Here is a 26,106-nt window from a genome sequence, read left to right as displayed (position 1 = left end):
TTCAATAACTTAACAACCCACAAACTTTATTTTATTTCTAATATACATACATACATAACAAATTGTAATATACAATATATACACAACGTATATACTAAATATACATACATACATATATAATAATGTTCACTTTCTCTCTCTCATACGCAACATAATGCCATTATCTGATTTCAGTGTTAACACCATTGCCAATTTGGGATCATATTTATGCAACTGTGGTCGTTTTTCTCTATAGGGACCAAAATAGTTGCATACATAACCATCTTTCGATTCCAATTCATCGAGGGCGGGTAAAATTTCAAAATGTCGTACAATTTTCGATATCACCGTTTTTATTTCAAGTTGGGCAAACTTTTGCCCGATACAATTACGTGGTCCAGCACTAAAGGGTACATAATCAAAGGGATTTTGATTACTATCATTACGTTTAGAGGACGCAAAGCGTTCAGGATCAAAACGATAAGGATCGGGAAAGGTTTTTTCATTATAACCCAAGGCCATAATAAAAATGATGGCTGAAGTGTCCACGGGTAAGTGTTTGCCATCTGTAGAGAAAGGGAAAATAATTTTAATTAAATATTGTATTTATAAAAGCTAAACAAAATTTGCTTACTCATGTTATACTCCTTATCGGTATGCCTTCCCACCATGGGCACACTTGGATATAATCTCAGAGACTCCTTAATTACCATATCCAAATATTTCATGTCGCTAAGTTCTTGAAACGTGGCACTTCGCTTCATATCTCCAGCCATTACTGCTTTCTGTTCTTCATAGACCTTCTGCTGTACCCCCAAGTGACGTGATAACAAATATGTGATAAATGACAAAGCCGAGGTGGTAGTATCATGACCCTCGAACATAAATGTTGATACCTCTTCATAGACTTCTTGTATGGTCAAGGGCCTACCATCTATGGTGGAGGAAAGCAACGTGTCCAAGAAAGCCATTTTTGGTTTTTTAAAATCACCCTCAGTTTGTTCGTGATTGCTGCTTGCCTGTTGTTGATCTTCTTCTTCTTCTTGACGTTTACGTAATTCCATACGCCTTTTTATGACCTATAATAATTTTGTGTTAAGTCAAGATCAACAAAATAAAATTTTAAGAAGGATATAAGTCAATTGGATGATTCCTTTGGTGGCTGATGACCACCAGAACGCTATATTTTTGCAGCCGATTGCCTTTTTTCCATAGGTTGGTCAAGTTCGAAGATGGCTATATCGGCCCACGTTTTGGTATAGCCCCGTCGGTACTTAAGAATTTCCGCATTTTAGGGATTTTAGACACATTTTTTGACAGAACTATCCGAAATTTGAGCTCTGAGGTTCCCAGTGACCATGAAATATTTCCACCAAAATCTGTGAACATAGATCCATGTTTTGGTATAGCCCCCATATAACGGTACCTCCCGATGTTCGGTATTTTGAGGATTTTAGCTACAACTTTTAACCGAACTACCTGTAATTTGACAGATGAGGTTCCCAGTGTTCACAAAAAATCTCAACCAAAAACTGTGAACATAGATCCATGTTTTGGTATAGCCCCCATATAACGGTACCTACTGATTTTCGGTATTTTGAGGATTTTAGCTACATTTTTAAACCGAACTACCTGTAATTTTACCGTTGCGGTTCCTAGAGATTAAAAAATATCTCCACCAAAAATTGTCAATATAGTTCCATGTTTTGGTATAGCCCCCTTATATCGGTACCTCCCGATTTTCCGTATTTTAAGGATTTTAGCTACAATTTTTGGCAGAACTATCCGAAATTTGAGCTTTGAGCTTCCCAGGTACCATAAAATATTACCACCAAAAATTTTCAACATAGGCCTATATTTTGGTATAGCCCCCATATAACGGTACCTCCCGATTTTCGGTATTTTGAGGATTTTAGCTACCTGTAAGTTGACAGTTGAGGTTCCCAGTGATCACAAAACATCTCCACCAAAAACTGTCAACATAGATCTATGTTTTGGTATAGCCCCCATATAACGGTACCTCCCGATTTTCGGTATTTTGAGGATTTTAGCTACAATTTTGAACCGAACAACCTGTAATTTGACAGTTGAGGTTCCCAGTGATCACAAAATATCTCCACCAAAAACTATGAACATACCCCATGTTTTGGTATAGCCCCCATATAACGGCACCTCCCGATTTTCGGAATTTTGAGAATTTTAGCTACAATTTTCGGCCGAACTATCTGTCATTTAACAGTTGAAGTTCCCAGTGACCACAAAACTTCTCCACCAAGAACTGTAAACATAATTTGACACTTGAGGTTCCCAGTGATCACAAAACATCTCCACTAAAAACTGTGAACATTGATCCATGTTTTGGTATAGCCCCCATATAATGGTATCTCACGATTTTCGGTATTTTAGGATTTTAGCTTAATTTTTTAACCGAATTATCTGTAATTCGACATTTGAGGTTCCCAGTGATCACAAAACATCTCCACCAAAAACTGTGAATATAGATCCATGTTTTGGTATAGCCCCCATATAAAGGTACCTCCCGATTTTCGGTATTTTGAGGATTTTAGCTACACTTTTAAACTGAACTACCTGTAATTTGACAGTTGAGGTTCCCAGTAATCACAAAACATCTCCACCAAAAACTGTGAACATAGATCCATGTTTCGGTATAGCCCCCATATAATGGTACCTCCCGATTTTCGTTATTTTGAGGATATTAGCTACAAATTTTGACCGAACTATCTGTAATTTAACAGTTGAGGTTCCCAGTGATCACAAAACTTCTCCACCAAAAACTGTGAACATAGGACCATGTTTCGGTATAGCCCCCATATAATGGTACCTCCCGATTTTCGGTATGTTGAGGATTTTCCCTTAATTTTATAACCAAACTGCCTGTAATTTGCTGAGGTTTGAGGTTCCCGGTGATCATCAAATATTTCCACCAAAAACTATCAACACAGGCCCATGTTTTGGTATAGCCCCCATATAACGGTACCTCCCTATTAGCTAAAATTTTTGACCGAATTATCTGCAATTCGACATTTGTCAACAAGATGCCGATTGATTGAAGACATTTTTATATGCATTTTTGATCTTATTTAGGTATTAGTGATCATAAAATATCTCCGCCTAACATTCTGGGCAGGAAAGAAAATAATTATACTTTTTTAGGCCAGGTTTTGGGTTTATGATGGAGGGCATATAAAAAGTTCTTTTTTACTTTATTATGTATAAAAATTTTCAAGTTTAAACATTTGCGTTCCCTTCGTTACAAAGCCTCATCTTACACACAGAAAAACAATTTAGCCATTTGATAAAAAAATTCAAAGATTCAATCAAAAATTTTTCGATTTTCATATTGACAAAATTCGATACAATTATTTGATCACAAAGTAAAAATACAACTGATAAAATATTTCACATATTGACAAAAATATTTCACATTGTGATTGGTAAAAACAAAATATTTTCTTGATGAAAAAAAAATTGTTGAAAATATCTTGTTTTTATCAATCACACACAATGTGGAATATTTCGATAAATATTTTTGTCACTATTTGAAATATTTTATCAGTTGTATTTTTACTTTGTGATCAAATAATTTTATCGAATTTCGTCAATATGACAATTTTTTTATCGCGGGAAAATCGATAATTTGTTTTTTTGTGCATACTTACATCATAAGTAAATTCTTTCAAAACCTGCAAAGTTTTACAGTATTCCCTGAATTCGGGAAAGAATTGATAGGTGACGTTTTTCCTCTTCAAAGGGTTAAAGGCACGCATGTTGATGTTGCAACAAATGCTACAAAACAAAACATAAAAATTAAAAAAAAATAAATCAATTCAATTCTCATAACAAAAAAAAAACTTACAATTCTACAGCCTTGGCAAAATCGGTGTGGGGATTATCCATGGCATTTATGCTAACACCCATGGCGGTATCTGTAACGCAAAAACAGAACACACTATTAAAAATGTCCATAAATTCCAATCAAATTTTCCACCAATACTTACCACAAATAACATCCAATGTCAAATAGTTGACCATTCCCTGAAAATCAAATATGCTATCCCCTCGCGAGGTTTCTCTTAACTTGTCGATAAATTTACTTGAATTGGTGTTCATAACTTCATGAAAATCTTGTAAAATTTTAAAATGAAACGATGGTGTAATCATTTTACGATGTTTATGCCATTTACTGCCTTTGCTCGTTAGCAAACCATCACCCAGCCAGGGGTGCATCATGTCATAAATATCGGATTTGGCTATTAACTCATTGCTGGCCAAAACGTACTAAGAGAAAACAATCGGCATAAATTATTTAATTTTTTTCAAATTTTTAATTTTTGAAAATATGTACTTACCTCCACATCTTTTGGATCCGATATTATCAGATATAAATAGTAACCAATCCAGGCCCGAAAATTGCCATATTTATAGAAATTATCGAACATAAAGTGGACAGTGGCTGCAAAAATTAGTAAAAGGTTTTAATTTAAAAAAATGGAATTTAAAAAATTGCATACCTACAAAGCAAATAACGAAGGAACCAACCATCGAAATATTGGTAAAAGAAAAATTAACCAATATTTACAATTTTCCGACTAGAGCCTTTTCTACTCTGATAACACACAATATCAAATTACAGCAATCTCGGTTCGAAAATCTGACAAAAAAACCTCCTCGGAAGACCAAATTTCAGCGATTTCGGTGTGTTTAGAAAATTGTGTAGATAAAATATGCGTTTTATTATTAGATATAAAGTAGTTTTCTTAATAGAAAGTAAGAAAATGTTCAATGACGGACCTACCCTAGCTGTTAAAAGATTGGGATCTTTTAAGGCGGGGAGTATGGAGAATTTTGTTGGAAACACTTTTTCTGTGTAAATGGAGTCAGGTAGATTTCTTTTTAATGCATGTGTTCCAAGAATCTATGTTTAAACATAACAAACTGGCGGTCATAAAGAATGTAACAAATATGTAAGAAAGGGTCGACCATTGAATATTTATGTTTCCTTATCATTGCAACGGGTGTGTGCATGGGTGCATAATGTATTTATAGACACAGCGTGCATTGGTAAAAGTACTTGTATGGCACTGTGTGATGAGACTAGGACTCGTCTTATCAGTGTTAATGAGCCTAAAACCTTCACACTACCGAAAATCGGGGCCTCATATGCGGTCTATATTAAGGCGTGGACCTGTACCAAGTGGAAAGTTTTATAGCCTCAACGAAGACGTTCTAACGTACCGGATTGACCCGAAACCAAAAGTGTTTCGGTCAGCGACTGCCAACCCAGCATTATATGCTGCTACAACAACAACAACAACCAAATTTCAGCCATTTCGTGGCCATATTGAGGTCACAACCTTCAAAACGCCGCAAATCGGAAGGTACCGTTCTATGGGGCAATATGAAATCTTGGACCAATACTGACAATTCTCTTCCGTAGTGGGATCCTCTATGGCAATTTTTGGTTACCGACAACAATCGGTTAAATTAAAACGCAAAATTATGAATGAAAAAATCAAATAAAAGTTGACATCACTGTTGCTATCGGTAGAACTTTGCGAGTACTTTTTACTGGTCGCTAACTTACCCAATAATATGGTTAATTACCGAAATTGTAAGCATTTTAATTTTAACGATTTTTGTCGATAACCAAAAAATGCCTTAGAGAATCCCACTACGGGAAGACGAAATGCCAAACGAAAACTAATTACCAAATTTCCACCATTTTGGTTTGATAATGACTATGAAGCCTTAAGAATACCGAAAATCGGAAGGGACTGCTTTATAGTAACTTTATGACGACTTGGAACTATACAGACAAATTGTTGGTGGAAAGTTTTATAACCCCAGCGAAGACTAAACGCCAAATTTAAGTAATTTCGGTTGGATATTGAGGCCACAACCTTCTAAATACCGAAACTCGGGGGGTACCCTTCTTTATAGAACACCTGGACCGATATAACCCATTTTCAATATCAATCTTCCTAGAAGTAGTTGTAACTTCTATAACAAATTATAAAACCCTAACTTAAATACTTGAAGGTTATAGTTCTATCGACTTCGAATATTATGCTAATTAGGAAAATATGTATCTTATAGAGTCTCCGACGAATATTTCGATGTGTTGCAAACTGAATGACAAAGTTAATTATATCCTCCAAGGTTACTCATTGAAATAATGCTTTTGTGCACCCAGTAAGTTTTCAACAAAAATTACGACATATTTCGAAGATTTTAGTCACAATTCTACACCCTCAACCCAGGTTATATACACTTGCACACAACAAAATGTGCCTCACCGAAATAATGGGTTTAGATCCCACCTCTGTTTGGATGAAATCCGTTTCAGACTATATTGATTCATTTTAAATCCCCCGCCCGTTGGTTTGGTTGGTAAGCAAGATAAATTTCGAACGGATCAACCGAAGATGGGTCATATTGGTCTATAGAAGCACCCTATCTGTCAGAAAGGATCTATAGAAGCAACTTATCTTTCAGAAAAGGTGTACAGAAGCATACTATCTTTCTGAAAGAGTTTATGGAATCAACCTTTCTTTCTGAAAGAGTTAATCGAAGCACCCTTTCTTTCGAATAGGTTCTACAGAAGCACCCCTTCTTTCAGAAAGGGTCTATAGAAGAACCGTTTCTTTCATAAAGGGTTTATAGAAGAACCGTTTCCTTCAGAACAGTTATATAGAAGCACCCTATCTTTCAGAAAGGGTCTATAGAAGCACCCTATCTTTCATAAACGGTATATAGAAGCGCCCTATCTTTCACAGAGGGTCTATAGAGGCACTCTATCTTTAAGAAAGGGTTTATAGAAGCGCCCTATCTTTAAGAAAGGGTTTATAGAAGCGCCCTATCTTTCACAGAGGGTCTACAGAGGCACTCTATCTTTAAGAAAGGGTTTATAGAGGCACTCTATCTTTAAGAAAGGGTTTATAGAGGCACTCTATCTTTAAGAAAGGGTTTATAGAAGCACCCTTGCTTTCAGAGACGGTCTATAGAAGCACCCTTTCTTTTAGAAGGGGTCTATAGAAGCACCCTTTCTTTCAGAAAGGGTCTATAGAAGCACCCTTTCTTTCGGAAAGGGTCTATAGAAGCACCCTTTGTTTCGGAAAGGGTCTATAGAAGCACCCTTTCTTTCGGAAAGGGTCTATAGAAGCACCCTTTCTTTTAGAAGGGGTCCATAGAAGAACCCTATCTTTCAGAAAAGTTCTATAGAAGCACCCCATCTTTCACAAGGGATCTATAGAAGCCCTCTATCTTTCTGAAAGGGTCTATAGAAGCACCCTTTCTTTCAGAAAGGGTCTATAGAGGCGCCCTTTCTTTCAGACAGGGTCTAAAAAAGCACCCTTTCTTTCAAAAAGGGTCTATGAGAGAAAGGTTATAGAAAAGCACCCTGTCTTTCAGAAAGGTTCTATAAAAGCACCCTGTCTTTCAGAAAGGTTCTATAAAAGCACTGTTTCTTTCAGAAAGGGTCTATAAAAGCACTCTTTCTTTCACAAAGGATCTATAGAAGCCCTCTACCTTTCACAAAGGATATATAGAAGCCCTTTATCTTTCTGAAAGGGTCTATAGAAGCACCCTTTCTTTCAGAAAGGATCTATAGAAGCACCCTTTCTTTCAGAAAGGATCTGTAGAAGCACCCTTTCTTTCAGAAGGGGTTTATAGAAGCACACTTTCTTTCAGAAAGGGTCTATAGAAGCACCCTATCTTTCACAAGGGGTCTAAAGAAGCACCCGGGTCTATAGAAGCACCCTTTCTTTCAGACAGGGTCTATAGAAGCACCCTTTCTTTCAGAAAGGGTCTATAAAAGCACTCTTTCTTTCAGAAAGTGTCTATAAAAGCACTCTTTCTTTCAGAAAGGGTCTATGGAAGCACCCTTTCCTTCAGAAATGATCTATAGAAGCACCCTTTCGGTTTATAGAAGCACCCTTTCCTTCAGAAGGGATCTAAGGAAGCACCCCTTCTTTCAGAAAGGGTTTATAGAAGCACCCTTTATTTCGGAAAGGGTCTATAGAAGCACCACTTCTTTCAGAAAGGGTCTATAGAAGCACCACTTCTTTCAGAAAGGTTTTATAGAAGCACCCTTTCCTTCAGAAGGGATCTAAGGAAGAACCCCTTCTTTCAGAAAGGGTTTTTAGAAGCACCCTTTATTTCGGAAAGGGTCTAAAGAAACACCCTTTCTTTCGGAAAGGGTCTAAAGAAACGCCCTTTCTTTCAGAAAGGGTCTATAGAAGCACAGTGTCTTTCAGAAGGGGTTTTTAGAAGCACCCTTTCGTTCAGAAAGGGTCTATAGAAGCACCCTTTCTTTCAGAAGGGGTTTATAGAAGCACCCTTTCTTTCAGAAAAGATTTATAGAGCAACCTTTCTTTCAGAAAAGATCTATAGAGCAACCTTTCTTTCAGAAGGGATCTTTCTTTCAGAAAGGCTCTAAAGAAGCACCCTGTCTTACTTAAAGGGTCTATAGAAGCACCCTTTTTTCAGAAAGGGTCTATAGAAGCACCCTTTTTTCAGAAAGGGTCTATAGAAGCACCCTTTTTTCAGAAAGGGTCTATAGAAGCACCCTATCTTTCAGAAAGGGTCTATAGAAGCACAATGTCTTTCAGAAGGAGTTTTTAGAAGTCCCCTATCTTTCAGAAAATGTCTATAGAAGTACCTTTTCTTTTAGAAAAGATCTATATAAGCAATCTTTTTTTCAGAAGGGATCTATAGAAGGGACCTTTCTTTCAGAAAGGGTCTATAGAAGCACCCTTTCTTTCAGGAATTGTCTATAGAAGCACCCTTTCTTTCAGAAAGGGTCTACAGAGGAACCCTTTCTTTTAGGAAGGGTCTACAGAACCACCCTCTATTTCAGGATGGGTCTATAGAAGCGCTTTTTCTTTCAGAAGAGGTCTCTAGAAGCACTCTTTCTTTTAGTTCAGTAGAATTATACCCTTTCACTGTTTTACTCCTCCAAAGAATCTCCATTGACGTTACGCTGGAGCTCAGTAATTTCATTACTGAATGGAAACTATTTATTCCATTTTTATACGTATTCACAGTGGTGTAGGGTGTCATCTAGTCTGGGTTCGATCCTTTCCTTGCTGGCTATACAATTGGGTTTTTGCATAGCAAGTTTGAATTTTTTCCCCTCATATTGAAAATACATCTATTACAAAAATCAATATACCGCCGGCCACATCAAATCAACAGCTTGAATACAATTCATTGAGGTGGTCTTCCCTTTTTTGGTTGATTAGATAGTATAGTTTGTATAATAAGCTAACTTGAAAGCGACTACTAACCATATATCAATAATCGCGTATTTTAGTGTCACTGAGACGATAATAGTATCTATCTGTGTGTCTGAATAGTATTATAATTAATTATTATTAGCTATAGAAAAAGTAGTCTTATCTGATATGATTGTGTACGTCTTAAGAAACAAATAATAGAATATACATCATTTTCTCGGCAACCATTCTAAAACGAATAGCTCGCCCCATACGTCCAGTGGGATTAATAATCGCCAAGTTTAGGTCAAATGGCTTTCATTAAAGCTTCTCATTTAAATTTCATAAAAAAATAAAATAATAACAAAATAAATCTTATTGGCTTAATATCAAAGGTACCCTAAGTTTGATAACCCATACCTCCAAAGCCTTCTTGCATCGGTCCCAAATCTCTATTTTACATATACTTTGATAATTTTTTTAAAGACCAATAATACGATAGACACCAATAAATAACTGATTGCTATCTATGTTCGTGCATTTCTTGTGTTGTTGGTATTCAATAAAATCAAATTCATTATTAAATATATTTCTTTTTTTTAAATTATGGTAATATAATATACATGAATTTTGTTTGCATTTGATTTCATTAAACAAAGGAAATAATCAGGTTTTAAACCTGTCAGTTGTATGATCATCCAATATTAGTATCTAATTTTGCTATTAAGCTTTGTTGTTGTTGTTTTTTTTTCTAGATTTATATACTGGATTGTAAATCTGGAATACCTCATAAATGTTTTGTTAATAAATAAAGCTGAAAGTACTTAAACAAATTAATTAGTTTAATGACATGTGAGTAATGTAGAAGATGATAGCTACCAAGTAGCGGTCGGTCGTTGCTATTTATACCCTACACCACACTGTGGTAAGGGGTATTATGTCTTTGTGCATTTGTGTATAACATGCATAAGCAAACGAGATAGACCCATAGTTTCTTTTGGGGATATACACAGAATCACCATCTGAGTCGATTTATGCATGTCCGTCCGTTCGCAACGTACAGGTCACATTTATTGTCCGATTCAGCTGAAAATTGAAGAAAATCATTTTTTAGCAATAGGAAGAACGCTAGTGCTTTGGGTGAAAATCGGTTCAGATTTGGATATAGCTCCCATATATATGTTCAGCCGATTTCAGGTATTTGCTGCAAGAAACACGCTATACGCCCGATTTCGATGAAATTTGAAATGTGTGACTGAATTTGGTCTAGAAATAAATGCGCCAAATTATATCGAAATCGGTACAGATGTGGATATAGCTCCCATATATATTTTCCGCCGATTTCACGTACAAGGTGGCGCAAAAGTAATCCTCCTATCAGAAAATGCTATAATTTTTGCTATTGGCCCCTAATGTCAGTTCTGTGTTGACATTTGTGTAGTAAACAAATGCGAAATACACGTTGATAAACAATGTTACGCTACACTGCTCCAGAACGCGGAATATTGGTGACTATTTATTTGACCAAAAATCGGTCGGTGACTTTGGCACAACGTGAATTTCGTCGCAGACGTTATCTGCTCGCTTCGAAGAGACTGGCACAACACGAGATGCTGCCAGGCATGGCAGACCCCGGAGTATCCGTTCTGCAGAGAATATTGTTGCTGTAGCCGAGGAAGTCGCGGAAGCGCCTTCGACATAGACCAGACGACGTGCCACGCAAATGGGTATCTGTTGACGGTCTTTACAGCGAATTTTGGTACGATATTTGAAGATGTTTCCGTACAAAGTCCAGACGGTGCATCAGCTGTTAAACGCTGACCGCCAATCGCGTCTAACATACGATCAATCCATCCTTAATCACCACCAAGAGAAAGATAATTTTTCATCACAAGTAATCATGAGTGATGAGGCGTTCCAGACTTCTTTTTGTGGGGCTTTTTGAAGTCGCGGGTTTATGTCAACAAGCCTCAGACTCTTTCAGCTCTTAAAGACAATATCCGCCAAGAATGTTAGAACCTATCGCCGGAAAATTTGGCCAAAGTGATGTAAAATGCCATAAAAAGGGCTCAAATGACAATAAACTGTGGCGGGGGCCATTTATCTGATATCATATTCTCGACTTGATGTAAAAAAAATTAAAAGACCAAATAAAAATAATCCACAAGAAAAATCAAAGTTTTTCATTTTTTTAATTACAGCCAAAAAACTTCAGAAGATTTCTTTTGCGCCACCATGTATTTGCTGCACAAAACACGTTATATATGTCCGATTTTGATGAAATTTAGAATGTATGACTGAATTTGGTCCATAAATAAATGTAACAAATTTAATAGAAATCGGTTCATATTTGGATATAGCACCCATATATATATATTCGGCCGATTTCAGCTATGTGCTGCACCTTACACGTTATATACCTCCGATTTCGATGAAACTTGGAATGTGTGACTGAATACGGTCTAGAAACAAATGTACCAGATTATATCGAAATCGGTACAGATTTAGATGTGGCTCCCATCTATATTTTCAGCCGATTTCACGTATTTGCTGCACCAAACAATCTATATACTTCCGATTTCGATGAAACATGGAATGTGTGACTGAATTTGGTCTAGAAACAAATGCGCTAAATTATATTGAAATCTGTTCAGATTTGGATATAGCTTCCACATATATGTATTTGAGGCCGATTTCACGTATTTGCTGCACCAAACACGCTATATACGTCCGATTTCGATGAAATTTGGAGTGTGTGACTGAATTTAGTCTAGAAATAAATGTACCAAATTTTATAGAAATCGTTTCATATTTGGATATAGGTCCCATATATATAGCATTTCCAAATTAAATGAAACCTTTTCTAAATTGAATGAAACCTTTTCCAAATTGAATGAAACCTTTTCCAAATTAAATGAAACCTTTTCCAAATTAAATGAAACCTTTTCCAAAGGTTAAGATATGGAGGTTTTTGAAATATGATAAGTACTAAAGGAGTTGAGCTGGAAGTTTGAAATTCGGTATTGGGATGTGGAAAAAATTTTGGAAATTCGTGCTTAAGTGTTCTAAATGGTACCAAATTTGCTACAGTTTGGATTTGGAAGATATAATTGGATATAATTAGGCACATTTATTTCTTAACCGAATTCAGTCACACATTCCAAATTTCATTGAAATCGGACACAAATAGCGTGTTTGGTGCAGCAAATACTTGAAATCGGCTGAACATATATATGGGAGCTTTATCCAAATATGAACCGATTTCGATATAATTTTGCACATTTATTTCTTAACCGAATTCAGTGCCACATTCTGTTCAGATTTGGATATAGCTTCCACATATATGTATTTGAGGCCGATTTCACGTATTTGCTGCACCAAACACGCTATATACGTCCGATTTCGATGAAATTTGGAGTGTGTGACTGAATTTAGTCTAGAAATAAATGTACCAAATTTTATAGAAATCGTTTCATATTTGGATATAGGTCCCATATATATAGCATTTCCAAATTAAATGAAACCTTTTCCAAATTGAATGAAACCTTTTCCAAATTGAATGAAACCTTTTCCAAATTAAATGAAACCTTTTCCAAATTAAATGAAACCTTTTCCAAATCAATTGAAACCTTTTCCAAATCAAATGAAACCTTTTCCAAACCAAATGAAACCTTTTCCAAATTGAATGAAACCTTTATTTTTATTGAAAGAAAAAATCTAGAATATTTTGAAAAGAGAAAGAAATAAAAATGTATATGGGGTTTCAACAATTTTTTACTTAAATTCTAATCATAAGTAATGACATAAAAGTGCAACGCGCTGCATGTTTTGCTTCCTTCAACTTAAACATTTTATAATTTTTGGGCAACAATTAAGGTTTTAGCGAAATAATGCTAAGGAGAGAATTGAGGTTAAAAATTGCTAAAAATAACAGGGGCTAATTGTATTACCTAACCTAATGAAGTGGTTCACGATTTGCTGCTTGTGGAATTTTCAATGGAAATACTCATTATATAATTGGAACAGTCCTCTTTATTGGGCTGTTGGTTGCTATGCTCAATCACGTTAACGATATTACGATCTATTGTCTGATCGCGTAGTACCACTCTAGTACACAATTTTATTTTTGAAAATGCCTTTACTATTGGGTTCAACATTGCTGAATATGGCATTAAAAATTTAAAATTACACCGGTTTAATTCTATCATTATGTGTATTCGTTTACTTATTAAGTTGTTACATAAAAATTATCCTGAAAAAAACTTTCAAAAATACAATTTTGTGCCAGAGTCGTACTAAGCGATCGGACAATAGATCGTAATACCGTTCACGTGATTGAGCATTGTATCGAACGTCTCAAACAACAGACTATGAAAACTCGACAAAATCGATTAGCTACATTTTTGAAGAACATTTCGAAGCTGAAAACGTCATCATGTGGTACTTTTATAGCGGTTCTTAAAATAAGGGACGAAAAGGACATTGAAGGAAGCAAGTAAGAAGGTCGAAATGCTCTACGAAAATAATACTAATTCGATTTGACTGAAGACAAGTCATTTCATAAATAAGCTAAAACAACTGTTAACAAAGATATAATGTTAATTTCAGATTCCTTATATGGTCTTCAGCAGAATCTTAATCACGCCATAACTCGGAACTTCGACTCACGGCGGATCTGTCCTTGGGGATTCTTAATATACTCACAAAGGGCTTTCATCCCCAAAAAGAATTATCTCTGCCCCAGATTTTCACCTCCATTTTGTGTCACAGTGTTATTAGAATTTTTTTAAACCTAAATTCTCTCTTTAGGATTATTTCGCTATAACCTTAATTGATGCCCAAAAATTATGAAATGTTTAACCCTGTTCCTTTACGTGCAAGAATTTTCAAGTTTTACAACTTTTTACTCGAAAAGCGTTCCTTTACTTCAGACACCATACAATTCATATGGAAGTTGATTACAACTTTTGCTACTTTTGCCAGTTTTACCATTTTCTAAAGTAAAGGAACAGACCATTTATGTTCAAGGAAGCAAAACATGCAGCGAGTTACACTTTTATATCATTACTTAAGATTACAATTTAAGTAAAAAATCGTTGAAAACCCGCATAATTGTTTTATTTCTTCCTCTTTTCAAAATATTCTGGATTTTTTCTTTCAATAAAAATAAAGGTTTCATTCAATTTGGAAAAGGTTTCATTTGATTTGGAAAAGGTTTCATTTGATTTGGAAAAGGTTTCATTTGATTTGGAAAATGTTTCATTTAATTTGGAAAAGGTTTCATTTAATTTGGAAAAGGTTTCATTCAATTTGGAAAAAGTTTCATTTAATTTGGAAAAGGTTTCATTTAATTTGGAAATGCTATATATTCGGCCGATTTGACGTATTTGCTGCACCAAACACGCTAAATGTGTCCGATTTCAATGAAATTTGGAATGAAATTTGGAATTCGGTCTAGAAACATATGTGCCAAATTATATCGAAATCGGTACAGATTCAGATATGGCTCCCATATATATGTTCAGCCGATTTCAAGTATTTGCTGCACCAAACACGTTATATATGACCGATTTCGATGAAATTTGGAATGTGGCACTGAATTCGGTTAAGAAATAAATGTGCAAAATTATATCGAAATCGGTTCATATTTGGATAAAGCTCCCATATATATGTTCAGCCGATTTCAAGTATTTGCTGCACCAAACACGCTATTTGTGTCCGATTTCAATGAAATTTGGAATGTGTGACTGAATTCGGTTAAGAAATAAATGTGCCTAATTATATCCAATTATATCTTCCAAATCCAAACTGTAGCAAATTTGGTACCATTTAGAACACTTAAGCACGAATTTCCAAAAATTTTTCCACATCCCAATACCGAATTTCAAACTTCCAGCTCAACTCCTTTAGTACTTATCATATTTCAAAAACCTCCATATCTTAACCTTAAACCCCACACACCAACAATGATTGTAATACCAAATTTTAAAATTCCAGCGCTATCCGTTCACCAAATACCAAATTTAGAACAATTTAGTGATTTCCTTATATTTATGGTAAGTATGTACATATTTTCTAAACCACCTCCATATGCAAACGCTACACTCCAGCTTTATTCCTACATCCAATAACAAAGCATTAATTTCCAATTTCCAAAACTAACTCCATATCTCAACCCTACACATAGTTCGTTCTCTCTCCGTTCGCCCAAATCCAAGTTGTACCAAACTTAGTACTTTTCGTACACATAAGTAAAAATTTCCAAAACTACATAAATTTTATACTCCAACAGTAATAATCATTTCAAATTTCAGGTTCCCAGCTCTATCCGTTCATACACATTCAGGTTGTACTAAATTTAGTACTCTTCGTACACATACATAAGTAGGGATTTCCAAACCTATTTCAATATCTCAATCATACACTCCAACAGTAATCTTAATTCCAAATTTCACGTTTCCAGCTCTATCCGTTCACCCAAATGCAACTTGTACTAAATTTAGTACTTTTCGTACACATAAGTACAAATTTCTAAAACCATGTCCTTATATCTACACCTGCGCCATTTTTCAAATTCTAGCTATACCCGTTCAAAATATACAATTGGTACCAAATTTAGTGAATTTTAATATTTTTCGTACTCTTCTAGTTGGAATTTCTAAAAATTCCTTTAGTTCAAATTTCAAATTCTCCCTCATTCCAAATTTAGGAATTTTAGCTCTTTCCGTTTGCATAATATAAAGGACACCACATTTAGTGCCTTTTAGTATTTTTCGTTTCTAGTTCTAGTTTCTAAAACTCAAACTTATCTCACCCCTATACACCAACAGCAACAACCCTCGCTAAAAAATGACAAGTTTCTAGCTTCAGTGGTTTCTGCTGGACGAAGATCTGTCAGCACTCACTTATTACTAAGCTCTGTTTGATGCCCCAAACTCCTTAAATTTGTCCAATTTTTTATGAAAAGTGTGACGGAATTTGGTCTAGAAATAAATATGCCGAATTATTCAAAGTGGTGCAGGGTATCATAAAGCCGGCCCCGACCGACTTTAATCATTTCCTTACCGGTTATACCCTCAGCATTTATGCTAACTTATCGAAATAATGGTTTTAGACCCCAAGTATGTTTGGACGAAATCCGTTTCAGACAATTTGGAGTTGATTTAGCCATGTCTGTCCGTCTGTCTGTGTGTCTAGCTAGGTCGAACGGATCAATCGATTCGGTCCAAAATTTATCTTTCGTAATATTTTGTCCAAACTTAGTTTAAGTCCGAAGACGGGTTATATCGGTACACTCCTTCCGGTACCTCCCACCCAAAAGTTCGAAAATGTTCGGAAATTTTGTGCGCACGTTATCTCTGGAAGGGAGTTATCTTTGCACAGCATGAAATTTCTACCAGGCTTAGATGAGGTTCCAATATGGAGTCAATCGGTCCACTCCTTCGAGTACCTCCCACACTAAATTTCGAAAAAAAATTCAGTTTAGGACCTGCTCTCGAATCGCTTGGATTTTTGTTGTAACTACTTGTATTCACTTCCCCCCATACGATGGTACAAGTTTCATCAGGGGCAAATCCATACTTCCTGAGAAAATAGCTTAAAAGGTGCACAAACCGTGTGTAGTCGTTAGATCGCAATATAACTCCAAACGGATCTGCTGATTCGGTCCAAAATTCGGCCTTCGTAATATTTTGTCCAAACATAGTATAAGTTCGAAGATAAACCATATCGGTCCACTCCTACAGGTACCTCCCACACAAAAATTCAAAAATGTTCGGAAAAATTGTGCCCACTCTTGAAAGGAATGTATCTACCAGATATAGATCAGGTTCGACATGAACTATATTTGTCCACTCTGTCGGCTACCTGCCACACAAAATTCGAGAGCAGATCGAATCATTTTTATTTTTATTGAAGAAACTTGCAATCGCTACCTATATTACAACGGTTAGACTTTTTTCAGGGGCATATTTTTTGAGAAAACAGCCCGTAAGTTGTAAAAACCCCTACGGCACAATATGTAGTGACTGGAGAGCACTAACTCTCGAACTGTTCAACCGATTTGGTCCAAAATTTGGCCTTCGTCATATTTTGTCATAGTTTCAGTTCTAAGATAGGCAATACCGGTCCACAACTTTCGGTACATCCCCCGAATATTTAAAAAATGTCCCTTAAGTGCTATGCACGATATCTCTTGAACAAATTTGGTCCAAACTTTGGGTGTCCTAATATTTTGCCCAAATTTAGTTTAACTTCTAAAATGGAGGTACCTTAGGTACCAACATTTGTGTCTAAGTGTCTAAGTGCAGTTTAATAATGTCTGTTCGAAGATCCTTTGGAAATGTATACCGATGATCTTTGTGGTTCTTTTTACAGCGATATTATGTTTCCCGTGGACAAGTTCATGCTTCCTGGCACACTGGTCCAAAATGTGCTTTACGACATTTTGAGACCATATCTCGGGTCGTGTAGAAATTTTAATAGAAATGTTCGCCATAATCCGACTTAGGTTTTTATGCAAAGAAAATTTGATCCAAAAGCTCTACGATGGCCCACTGAAATGACTAGTGGGCGCGATATCTATCGAAAAGATATGACTCCCAAAATAAGATCCACTTCCATAATGGACTATGGCGGTCAATTCCATGAAGTACCACCTCTGCAACACTTTTGAACTTTAATCCTAATCCACATTTTCGTCGGCAAGTTCAAATGTCCAAAAAAGGCCACAAAATACTGAAAAGACCCCAAATACATTCGATCTGACCGTAGATGAAAGTTTCAATTCACATAGGCTGAGGGTATATCTCTGTCGGCAATGCCGACTGATACTTTTTACAGCGTGTTATTTAACTTGCTTTGGTGTCCGTTCAATTCAAAGCTTGTAACTCATTTCTAACACAGTTGCAGTTGACCAATCGAACAGAAACTTTGCACACTTTTCAGATTTGGATGACAATACTTGAATATGAAACCAAAACCAATATGGGTCCATTTTTCCCTATAGCCCCCATATAGCGGTACCACCCAACTTAAAGTATTTTAAAGATTCTATCTTCATTTTTAGGCCGAATTGGCTGTAATTTGGCATTTGAGGTTCCCAATGGTACAGAAACTTCCTCACCAAAAATGTTGGACATAGGTCAAGGTTTTGGTATAGCCTCCATATAGCGGTACCACAAAATTTTATTTATTTTAAGGATTTTATCTTCATTTTCCACCCGAATTGGCTGAAACTTGGCATTTGGAGTTCGCAGTGGTACGGAAACAAGTCATAAGACCAGATTTTGGTATAGCCCCTATATAACGGTACCGCACGATTTCAGGCATTTTAAAGTTTTTATCTACATTTTCGGCCTAAATTGGCTATAACTTTGTTATGAGGTTCTCAGTGGCCAAAAAATTTAATTACTGAAAACTTAAAAATAATTAAAAAAATTAAGTTACAGTGTTTTATTTATAAATGCACTTAAAACTAGAAAATAATTGTTCATGATGGAATCTCGCATATAAAACGCTTGCATTTGAATTAAAAATTGTGACAAAATTAAACGGCATGCGTTTTATTTGAGAGATTTCATCATGAACAATTATTTTCTAGTTTTATAAATAAAACTAAATAAAACACTGTTACTTCATTTTTTTTAATTATTTTGTTTACTTGTTTTTTTTATTGATTTGCCAATAGTTAGTTTTCATATTTTACATCCTCTGTTGTTTTTCTTTTTCAGATTTTACATATGAATTATTGTGGTCATATTAAGCGGCATAAACTATTAAATAAATAAATACAACTATAATAATAAATTAAAATAAAATATTTCAAATGATTCAAAATGTTTATGACATTTCCGAACACTTGATAAAAAGTACATTTATATTGCAAATGACCCCTACATGCATGATAATAATTATACTGTTAATACCTCTGTTGTTTACTGTCAACCTCTGAATATAATTATTCAGAATTTAAACTATCGAACCAAACAATTTCATGGTGTGACTTTGCAGGTCTAGTGTTGGTTGTAAAAAAACTGTTAACATTGCAATTTAGTATTTAACTACATATGTATGTATGTACGTTTCCGTAATATGTACAGATTAAGAAGTGTTAAGTTATTTAGGTTTAAGGTTGTTTAAATTTTAACTTCAATCTAATTATGGTGACTTTTGCACACATGGATGATAGCGTTAATTATATAGTATAAGTATTATAATGCTAAAAAAAATTAGGTGTTTTATAATTCACTTAGCAGGTCACTGGGATCAATGAATATTTAAATAAACACGACAATGACCTCTGGACCCCTCATAACCGAACATATAAACAATTACATCTTATTAAAATTTTAAATGCCAACAATTTTCCAAGAAACACAATTTGATCCAAAACTTACAGATCAGCCTTCGAAAACATATAAATTATGCATGAGTGTGATATTGCCATCGTTGGCAGATCTGAATTCATGTTGGCCAAGCTTCTTCTCAAATAATAATAATAATAATAATAATAATAATAATAATAATAATAATAATAATAATAATAATAATAATAATAATAATAATAATAATAATAATAATAATAATAATAATAATAATAATAATAATAATAATAATAATAATAATAATAATAATAATAATAATAATAGGTATCTATTTTCCCAACAGAAGTGTTACATGACTGAAATAATCGCCTATCTGACGCTGACGGGTATTTTTGCTGGATTCGATTTGATCACATTTTAAAGAAGTTTTTGAAAGATTTTTGAAATAAGGACAAAAGACCCCTTTGATGAACTGCATGAAGACTAAAATTTTTAACAAAAAATATTCCCTACATCCTCCTCAGTAAAGTTGCCAAAGACACTACATACCTAAAATGCAAAGATTCCAAGATATCTTAACTCGAATATTTCGAAAAAAAAAACTATAAATGGGCGGAACTTGCCCCGCCTACTTTCGTTACATTTTAATGTAAACTTTAAAAACGCCGATACACGTGTCTCATATTTTTAGCTCTATTTCCATAATCTACTCAGTTTTCCTTGTCATTTTTTTTTTTTTTTTGTCGCACAGTGTTATCGTGGCCACTAGCCTTTTATATTGGTCGTTGTTGCGGATTCTGAAACTACGATGTTCATAGATGAGAAAAATCAAAAAAACAAAAAAATCGCTGGAGCGCTTTTTAAATAAATCGCGATTCAAATTGATATTTAGAGGGTTTTTAGGTTTTCGCGATTTTGCTTGGAAACCGCAAGCCCAATCGAAATTGGACTTAAGAAAATGTTGTAGCTATGAAAATTCTCTATATGGTTGACCTTCATGATAATTTCGTAGGTTTTACCGTTATTGAGATATAGAAGTGCAAATTGGGACAATGCATTGACTGTATCGCCTCCTTGTAACACAATGTCATGACTACAATTTCCCAACTTAAACTTATATATCTCGAAAATGGTACAACCAAGGAAAAAATTACGAAAGCCAATCTTGTAGAGAATTTTCACAGCTAAAAGATTCTCTCTAGTCCCATTTCGATAAGACTTACCACTTTCAAGCAAATCGTGGAAACCTAAGAAAAAAGCTAAAAATGTGACATGAAGATCTATATATCTCAAAAATGGTAAAACCTATGAACAAATCATAACGCGATTTATTTAAAAATCCCTTCAGCGATTTTTTCTTGTTTTTGGATTTTTCTCACCTATGAACATTGCTTTTTCAAAATCTGCACAAACTTCCCAGGTGTAAGCGGTTTTCACTTAAAGTTAGTTAAGGCGCACCATGTATGAACTTGTTTTATAAGGTAGCAATAACTATTGAAGGGGGTAACCGATTTGGTCCATACTTTCGTGAAATTTCTATCAGACTTATATTAGGTTCCAACATGGACTCAATCGGTCCACTCCTTCGGGTACCTCCCACACAAAATTTCGGAAAAGTTCCGTTTAGGAACTGCTCTCGAATCGCTTTGATTTTTGATGTAACAACTTGTGTTCCTTGTCCCCTATACGACGGTACAAGTTTCATCAGATGCAAGTCCAAACTTCCTGAGAAAATAGCCTGAAAGTTGTAAAAATCCCTATGACGCCGTATGTAATGGCCTTCGTAATATTTTGTCCAAACTTAGTATAAGCTCGCAGATAAGCCATATCGGTCCACTCCCTTCGGTACTTCCCCCACAAAAGTTCAAAAATGTTCGGAAAAATTGTGCGCACAATAATTCTCGAAGGTAGCAAGAGATTTGGTCCATACTTTGGACATCGTAGTATTTCTACGAGACATAGTTCAGGTTAGAATATGGACTATATATGTCAACACCTTCGGATACATCCAACACCAAATTTCAGTGCAGGGTGTGACCTCCTCTCGAATCGTTTTGATTTTTATACCCTCAGCATTTATTCTAACGAGGATATATACACTTTCATACGGTCAGAATGTGCCTCATCGAAATAATGGTTTTAGACCCCAAGTATGTTTGGACGAAATCCGTTTCAGACAATTTGGAGTCAATTTAGCAATGTCCGTCCGTCTGTCCGCCTGTCTTTCTGGCTGGCTGGTGCGCACGAACCAAATTTTGGGTATCGTAATATTTTGACTAAACTTAGTTTAAATTCGAAGATGGGAAATATCGGTCCACTCCTTCGGGTACCTCACCCACAAAAGTTCGGAAAATTTGTGCCCAAGATAACTCTTGAAGGGAGTAACCGATTTAGTACATACTTTGCACATCCTGAAATTTCCACCCGACTTAGATGAGGTTCCAATATGGACTCAATCGGTCCACTCCTTCGGGTATCTCCCACACAAAATTTTGGAAAAGTTCAGTTTAGGACGAGCTCTCGAATCGCTTTGATTTTTGTTGTAAAAACTTGTATTCACTGCCTCCCATACGACGGTACAAGTTTCATCAGGGCCAAGCCCATAATACCTGAAAAAATAGCCTGAAAGTTGTAAAAAATCCCTATGACACCGTATGTAGTTGTTGGAGCACAAGATAACTCTCGAACGGATCTGCCGATTTGGTCCAACATTTGGCCGTCCTAAAAGTTTGTCCAAACATAGTTTAAGTTCGAATATAAGCCATATCGGTCCACTCCTTCAGGTACCTACCTCACCCACAATAGTTCAAAAATGTTCGGAAAAATTGTGCGCATGATAACTCTTGAAGGGAGTGATCGATTTGGTCCATACTTTACACATCCTAATATATCTACCAGGTATAGATCAGGTTTGAATATGGACTATATTTATCCACTCCTCCGGTTACCTCCCACACAAAATTTCGGAAGTTAACTTTAAGACCTGCTCTCTGATCACTTTGATTTTTGTTGAAGCAAATTGCATTCACTGACCCCATTTACGATGGTACAAGTTTTTTCAGGGGCAAGTAAATACTTCCTGAGAAAACTGCCCAAAAGCTGTAAAAAAAATCTAGAACTGGTCAAGCGATTTGGTCGGAAATTTGACCTTCGGCAACTTTGGATCTCCTAATATTTTGTCCAAATTTAGTTGAACTTCCAAAAATGACCCATATTGGTCCTCTCCTTAAGGTACCTTCCCTGCAAAAGTTCAACATTTTTGTTGAAGTTCAGTTTAGGGTCTGTTCGAAGATCCTTTGGAAATGTATATCGATGCTATTCGTTGTGGTCCTGTTTACAGCGATATTATGACCTACTGAAATGACTAGTGGGCGCGATATCTATCGAAAAGGTATGACTCCAAAAATAAGATCCACTTCTATAATGGACTATGTCGGTATATTTCTTTAAGTACCTCCTCCGCAACACTTTTGAACTGAAAAGACCCTAAATACATTCGATCTGTCCGTAGATGGAAGTTTAAATTCACATAGGCTGAGGGTATATCTCTGTCGGCAAAGCCGACTGATACTTTTTTACTTGTTCTTGCAACAGGTTGCACTAAAGGCCCCTGTTACGTAGGTACAAGTTTTTTTCCACGGTAAGTCCATACTTCATAAGAAAATGACACGAATGCTGTAAATAACCCCTACGGCCAGCAGGTGTAGTGGCTGGCTAATACTAAGTTGGTCCACACTTTGCATATTGTAATATTTCTTCGAATATTAGATGAAATTCGAAGATGGTGCTTGTAGATCCACTCCTTCCGGTACCTGCCCAACAAAAATTCGAAAATATTCGTTAAAACGGAGCAACCGATTGGGTCCGATTTGGATCTCGAAACTTAGTTTATGTTCAAAAGTAAGCCCTATCGGTTCACTCCTTGGGCTACCACCCACACAAATGTTCAACATTTTTGTGCGGTTAAGGTTCTGTTCGAGGATCCTTTGGACATTTTTACCGAAGGTACTCCTAGTGGACCTGTTTACAGCGATATTATGTTTTTCGTGGGCAAGTACATGTTTTCTGATATAATGGTCCAAAAGCTCTAAATTATACGGTGATTAACTGAAATGACAGGTGGGCGCACTTCCAAAATTGACTATGCCGGTCCATTCTTTTAGGTACCTACACCGCAATACTTTTGAGCTTTAATCCAAATCCATATTTTGGTCGGTTCATATGCCAAACATTTTCAAATCCCCTTAATACATAAGTTTGTTGGGAAAAAAGTGTTTCAATTCACACAGGCTGATGGTATATTTGTCGGCAAAGTCGACTGATATTTTTCTTACTTGTTAGATTTTAAGATTGCCAAAAGTTTGAGCACAATCGGGAGAAGTTAACATGTCCACGACCAATGTCAAATTTTCACGAAATCGTTCTACAGACCACGCCAATCGATGAAAAGATTTTTCCATTTCTTTGTTGTGGCTAAGAAACCAATGAAACAATCAACTAAAAATCCTAAAAAATACGACATCGATTTTTTTAAAACCACTCTAAGGTGCATATTTTGGTATGGCTCCATTAAACGGTACCTCCCGATTTTAGGTATTTTGAAGATAACTAGAAACCGCAATTCGTCGGTATAAGTCCACGTTTTCATATAGCCCCAATATAAGGGGACCTTCCGATTTTCGGTAATTTGTAAGTTTTGGCCTCCATATCCACCCCAAATGGAAATAGACCCCATAGAAGGGTACATTAAGTGTTTCGGTATTAAGAAGGTTTCAAAGTCATCATCAAACAAAAATGACTGAAATTTTGAGTTTAGTTGTCTATGGGGGTATACATTAGGTTTATGACTTTTTTACAACCCCATATCCCTGTATGATATTTCGATGAGTATTTACCTAAGATTACATAAAATCTTAATTATAAAGTGATTGGATAAAAAAGCTTCCGCACAAAAAGCTTTAAAAGTTTATATTTTTCAGAAATTTTTTAAAGTTATTTAACGGAAAACAAGGTTTGGGGGCACACGGCATAACCAAAATGACATAACCGTTTGTTGCTCACTAATTTTATCTTCGTAACGTATATCATAATTTTATCTTATATATAAGTTTATTTCATATATCACAGATATTAAAAGTGGTTCGTGTGGGATCTTTTTCAATATATAAATGAAATAAAAGTTATTTTAGTCATTAATAGGCAAAAGGTCATTCATTCGTTTTCTTTTAATTTTTTTTTTAAACAATAATTTCTCAGTATTTTTTCAAAAAAAAAAAAAAAAACAAAGTGGTTTGTGCGGAAACTTTTTTATAGTAAAATGGAATGAATGTTATTTTAGGCATTAATAGGCAAAAGTTCATTCATTCTCACTACAGGAAATCTTTTTTGAGAAAAAATGCCAAAAATTCATAACCCTAGTATACAACCGCCAAAGTCCCCATAGAAGGTACCTCCTTATTTTCGATATTTTGAAAGTTGTGGCCTCAATATCCAACCGAAATGGATGATATTTGGTATTTAGACTTCGTTGGGGGTATAACAAAATTCCACATGAAATTTGTCGGTATAGGTGCACGTCTTTATACGTTTTTTGAACTTAACGTCATTCTTGTTTGTTTTAGACAGTTGAGAGAGATTCCCTCTTGTTTTATATATAAATCCATAATGAATATAATAACAAAATCTAGTAGCTTTTAATTTTAATTCAAACATTTGTATGTTAATTATCCACAATTAATTCCAATAATACAGGTATGTACTTCATTAAAATTCAAATCGAACAATAACACAATTATAACATGACTACGATTCTAGTCACATTTTCAACTAATTATTTTCTGCCGATGAGAAGAAATACATGCATATGTACATACGGCGGACACTATTTAACACTTATATTCAATACACTTTTTTAATCTTTTCTTTATTTAAAAAAAATATTAATTACCCGTTGGAGTTTTTCCCAATTGATGTGCATTTCCAATAAATGGCAAACTAGGTGGACCCTTTGTATGGGCAATTTGTTTGCGAACTGCCGAATATTTAATCTCCTTATACACAATCAGTGCCAAGAATGCTATCAATATTAACAACAAAAACATTTTTAAATTTGAAATTTATTTTCAAAAAAAAAGTGATAGCAAATTCCCGGTAGATGACCACTGCCGAGTTCTTGACGTTACATTAACTGCCGTTTAGCTTTGTTTAGTGGATTTTATTCATCAAAACAAAAAACATTCGCTAATATGGACTCGTTTCAAAATGATAATCTTATTGAATTTCAAGGGAGAGAAAGAGAGCAGCAGTGCTCCCGTACGAGTACAGAGAAATGGAGAGAGAGTTGGAGTAAGAACATCTTTGAAGCCGGTTGTTGCAAGTCATGTTTTTGTTTTGATTTTTTTTAAATATATTTTATCAGTTGCAGTAGTATGGCATGCCAGTGTTGGGGTTTTTAATTTTATAGTACGCTTTATTCGGTTTTCTGATGATGATCCAAAATTTTTCCACAACTAGACAGTGGAATTTGCATTTTTTTAAAAATCTAAAATAGAAAAATTACGTACATA

General features: G+C 35.3%; 1 protein-coding gene across 1 annotated transcript; it reads right to left on the bottom strand.

Moving 5' to 3' along the window:
- Nucleotides 1-25,810, bottom strand: LOC141386615 (cytochrome P450 4e3-like). The gene is made up of 7 exons (XM_073955526.1): nt 25,488-25,810; nt 4,350-4,453; nt 3,999-4,278; nt 3,857-3,926; nt 3,660-3,786; nt 614-1,058; nt 1-545 (listed from the first exon to the last, which is right to left on the bottom strand). Exons 1-7 carry the CDS (start codon nt 25,639-25,641, stop codon nt 127-129), a joined length of 1,599 nt encoding a protein of 532 aa, XP_073811627.1. The 5' UTR covers nt 25,642-25,810; the 3' UTR covers nt 1-126.
- Nucleotides 25,811-26,106: the final 296 nt, after the last annotated feature.

This window comes from Musca autumnalis, unplaced genomic scaffold (assembly GCF_047663935.1).
Source record: "Musca autumnalis isolate F117 unplaced genomic scaffold, ASM4766393v1 scaffold_5, whole genome shotgun sequence".
Lineage (NCBI taxonomy): Eukaryota > Metazoa > Arthropoda > Insecta > Diptera > Muscidae > Musca > Musca autumnalis.
Note: the sequence above shows the minus strand (reverse complement) of the source record. Positions and strands in the feature narration are given on the sequence as shown.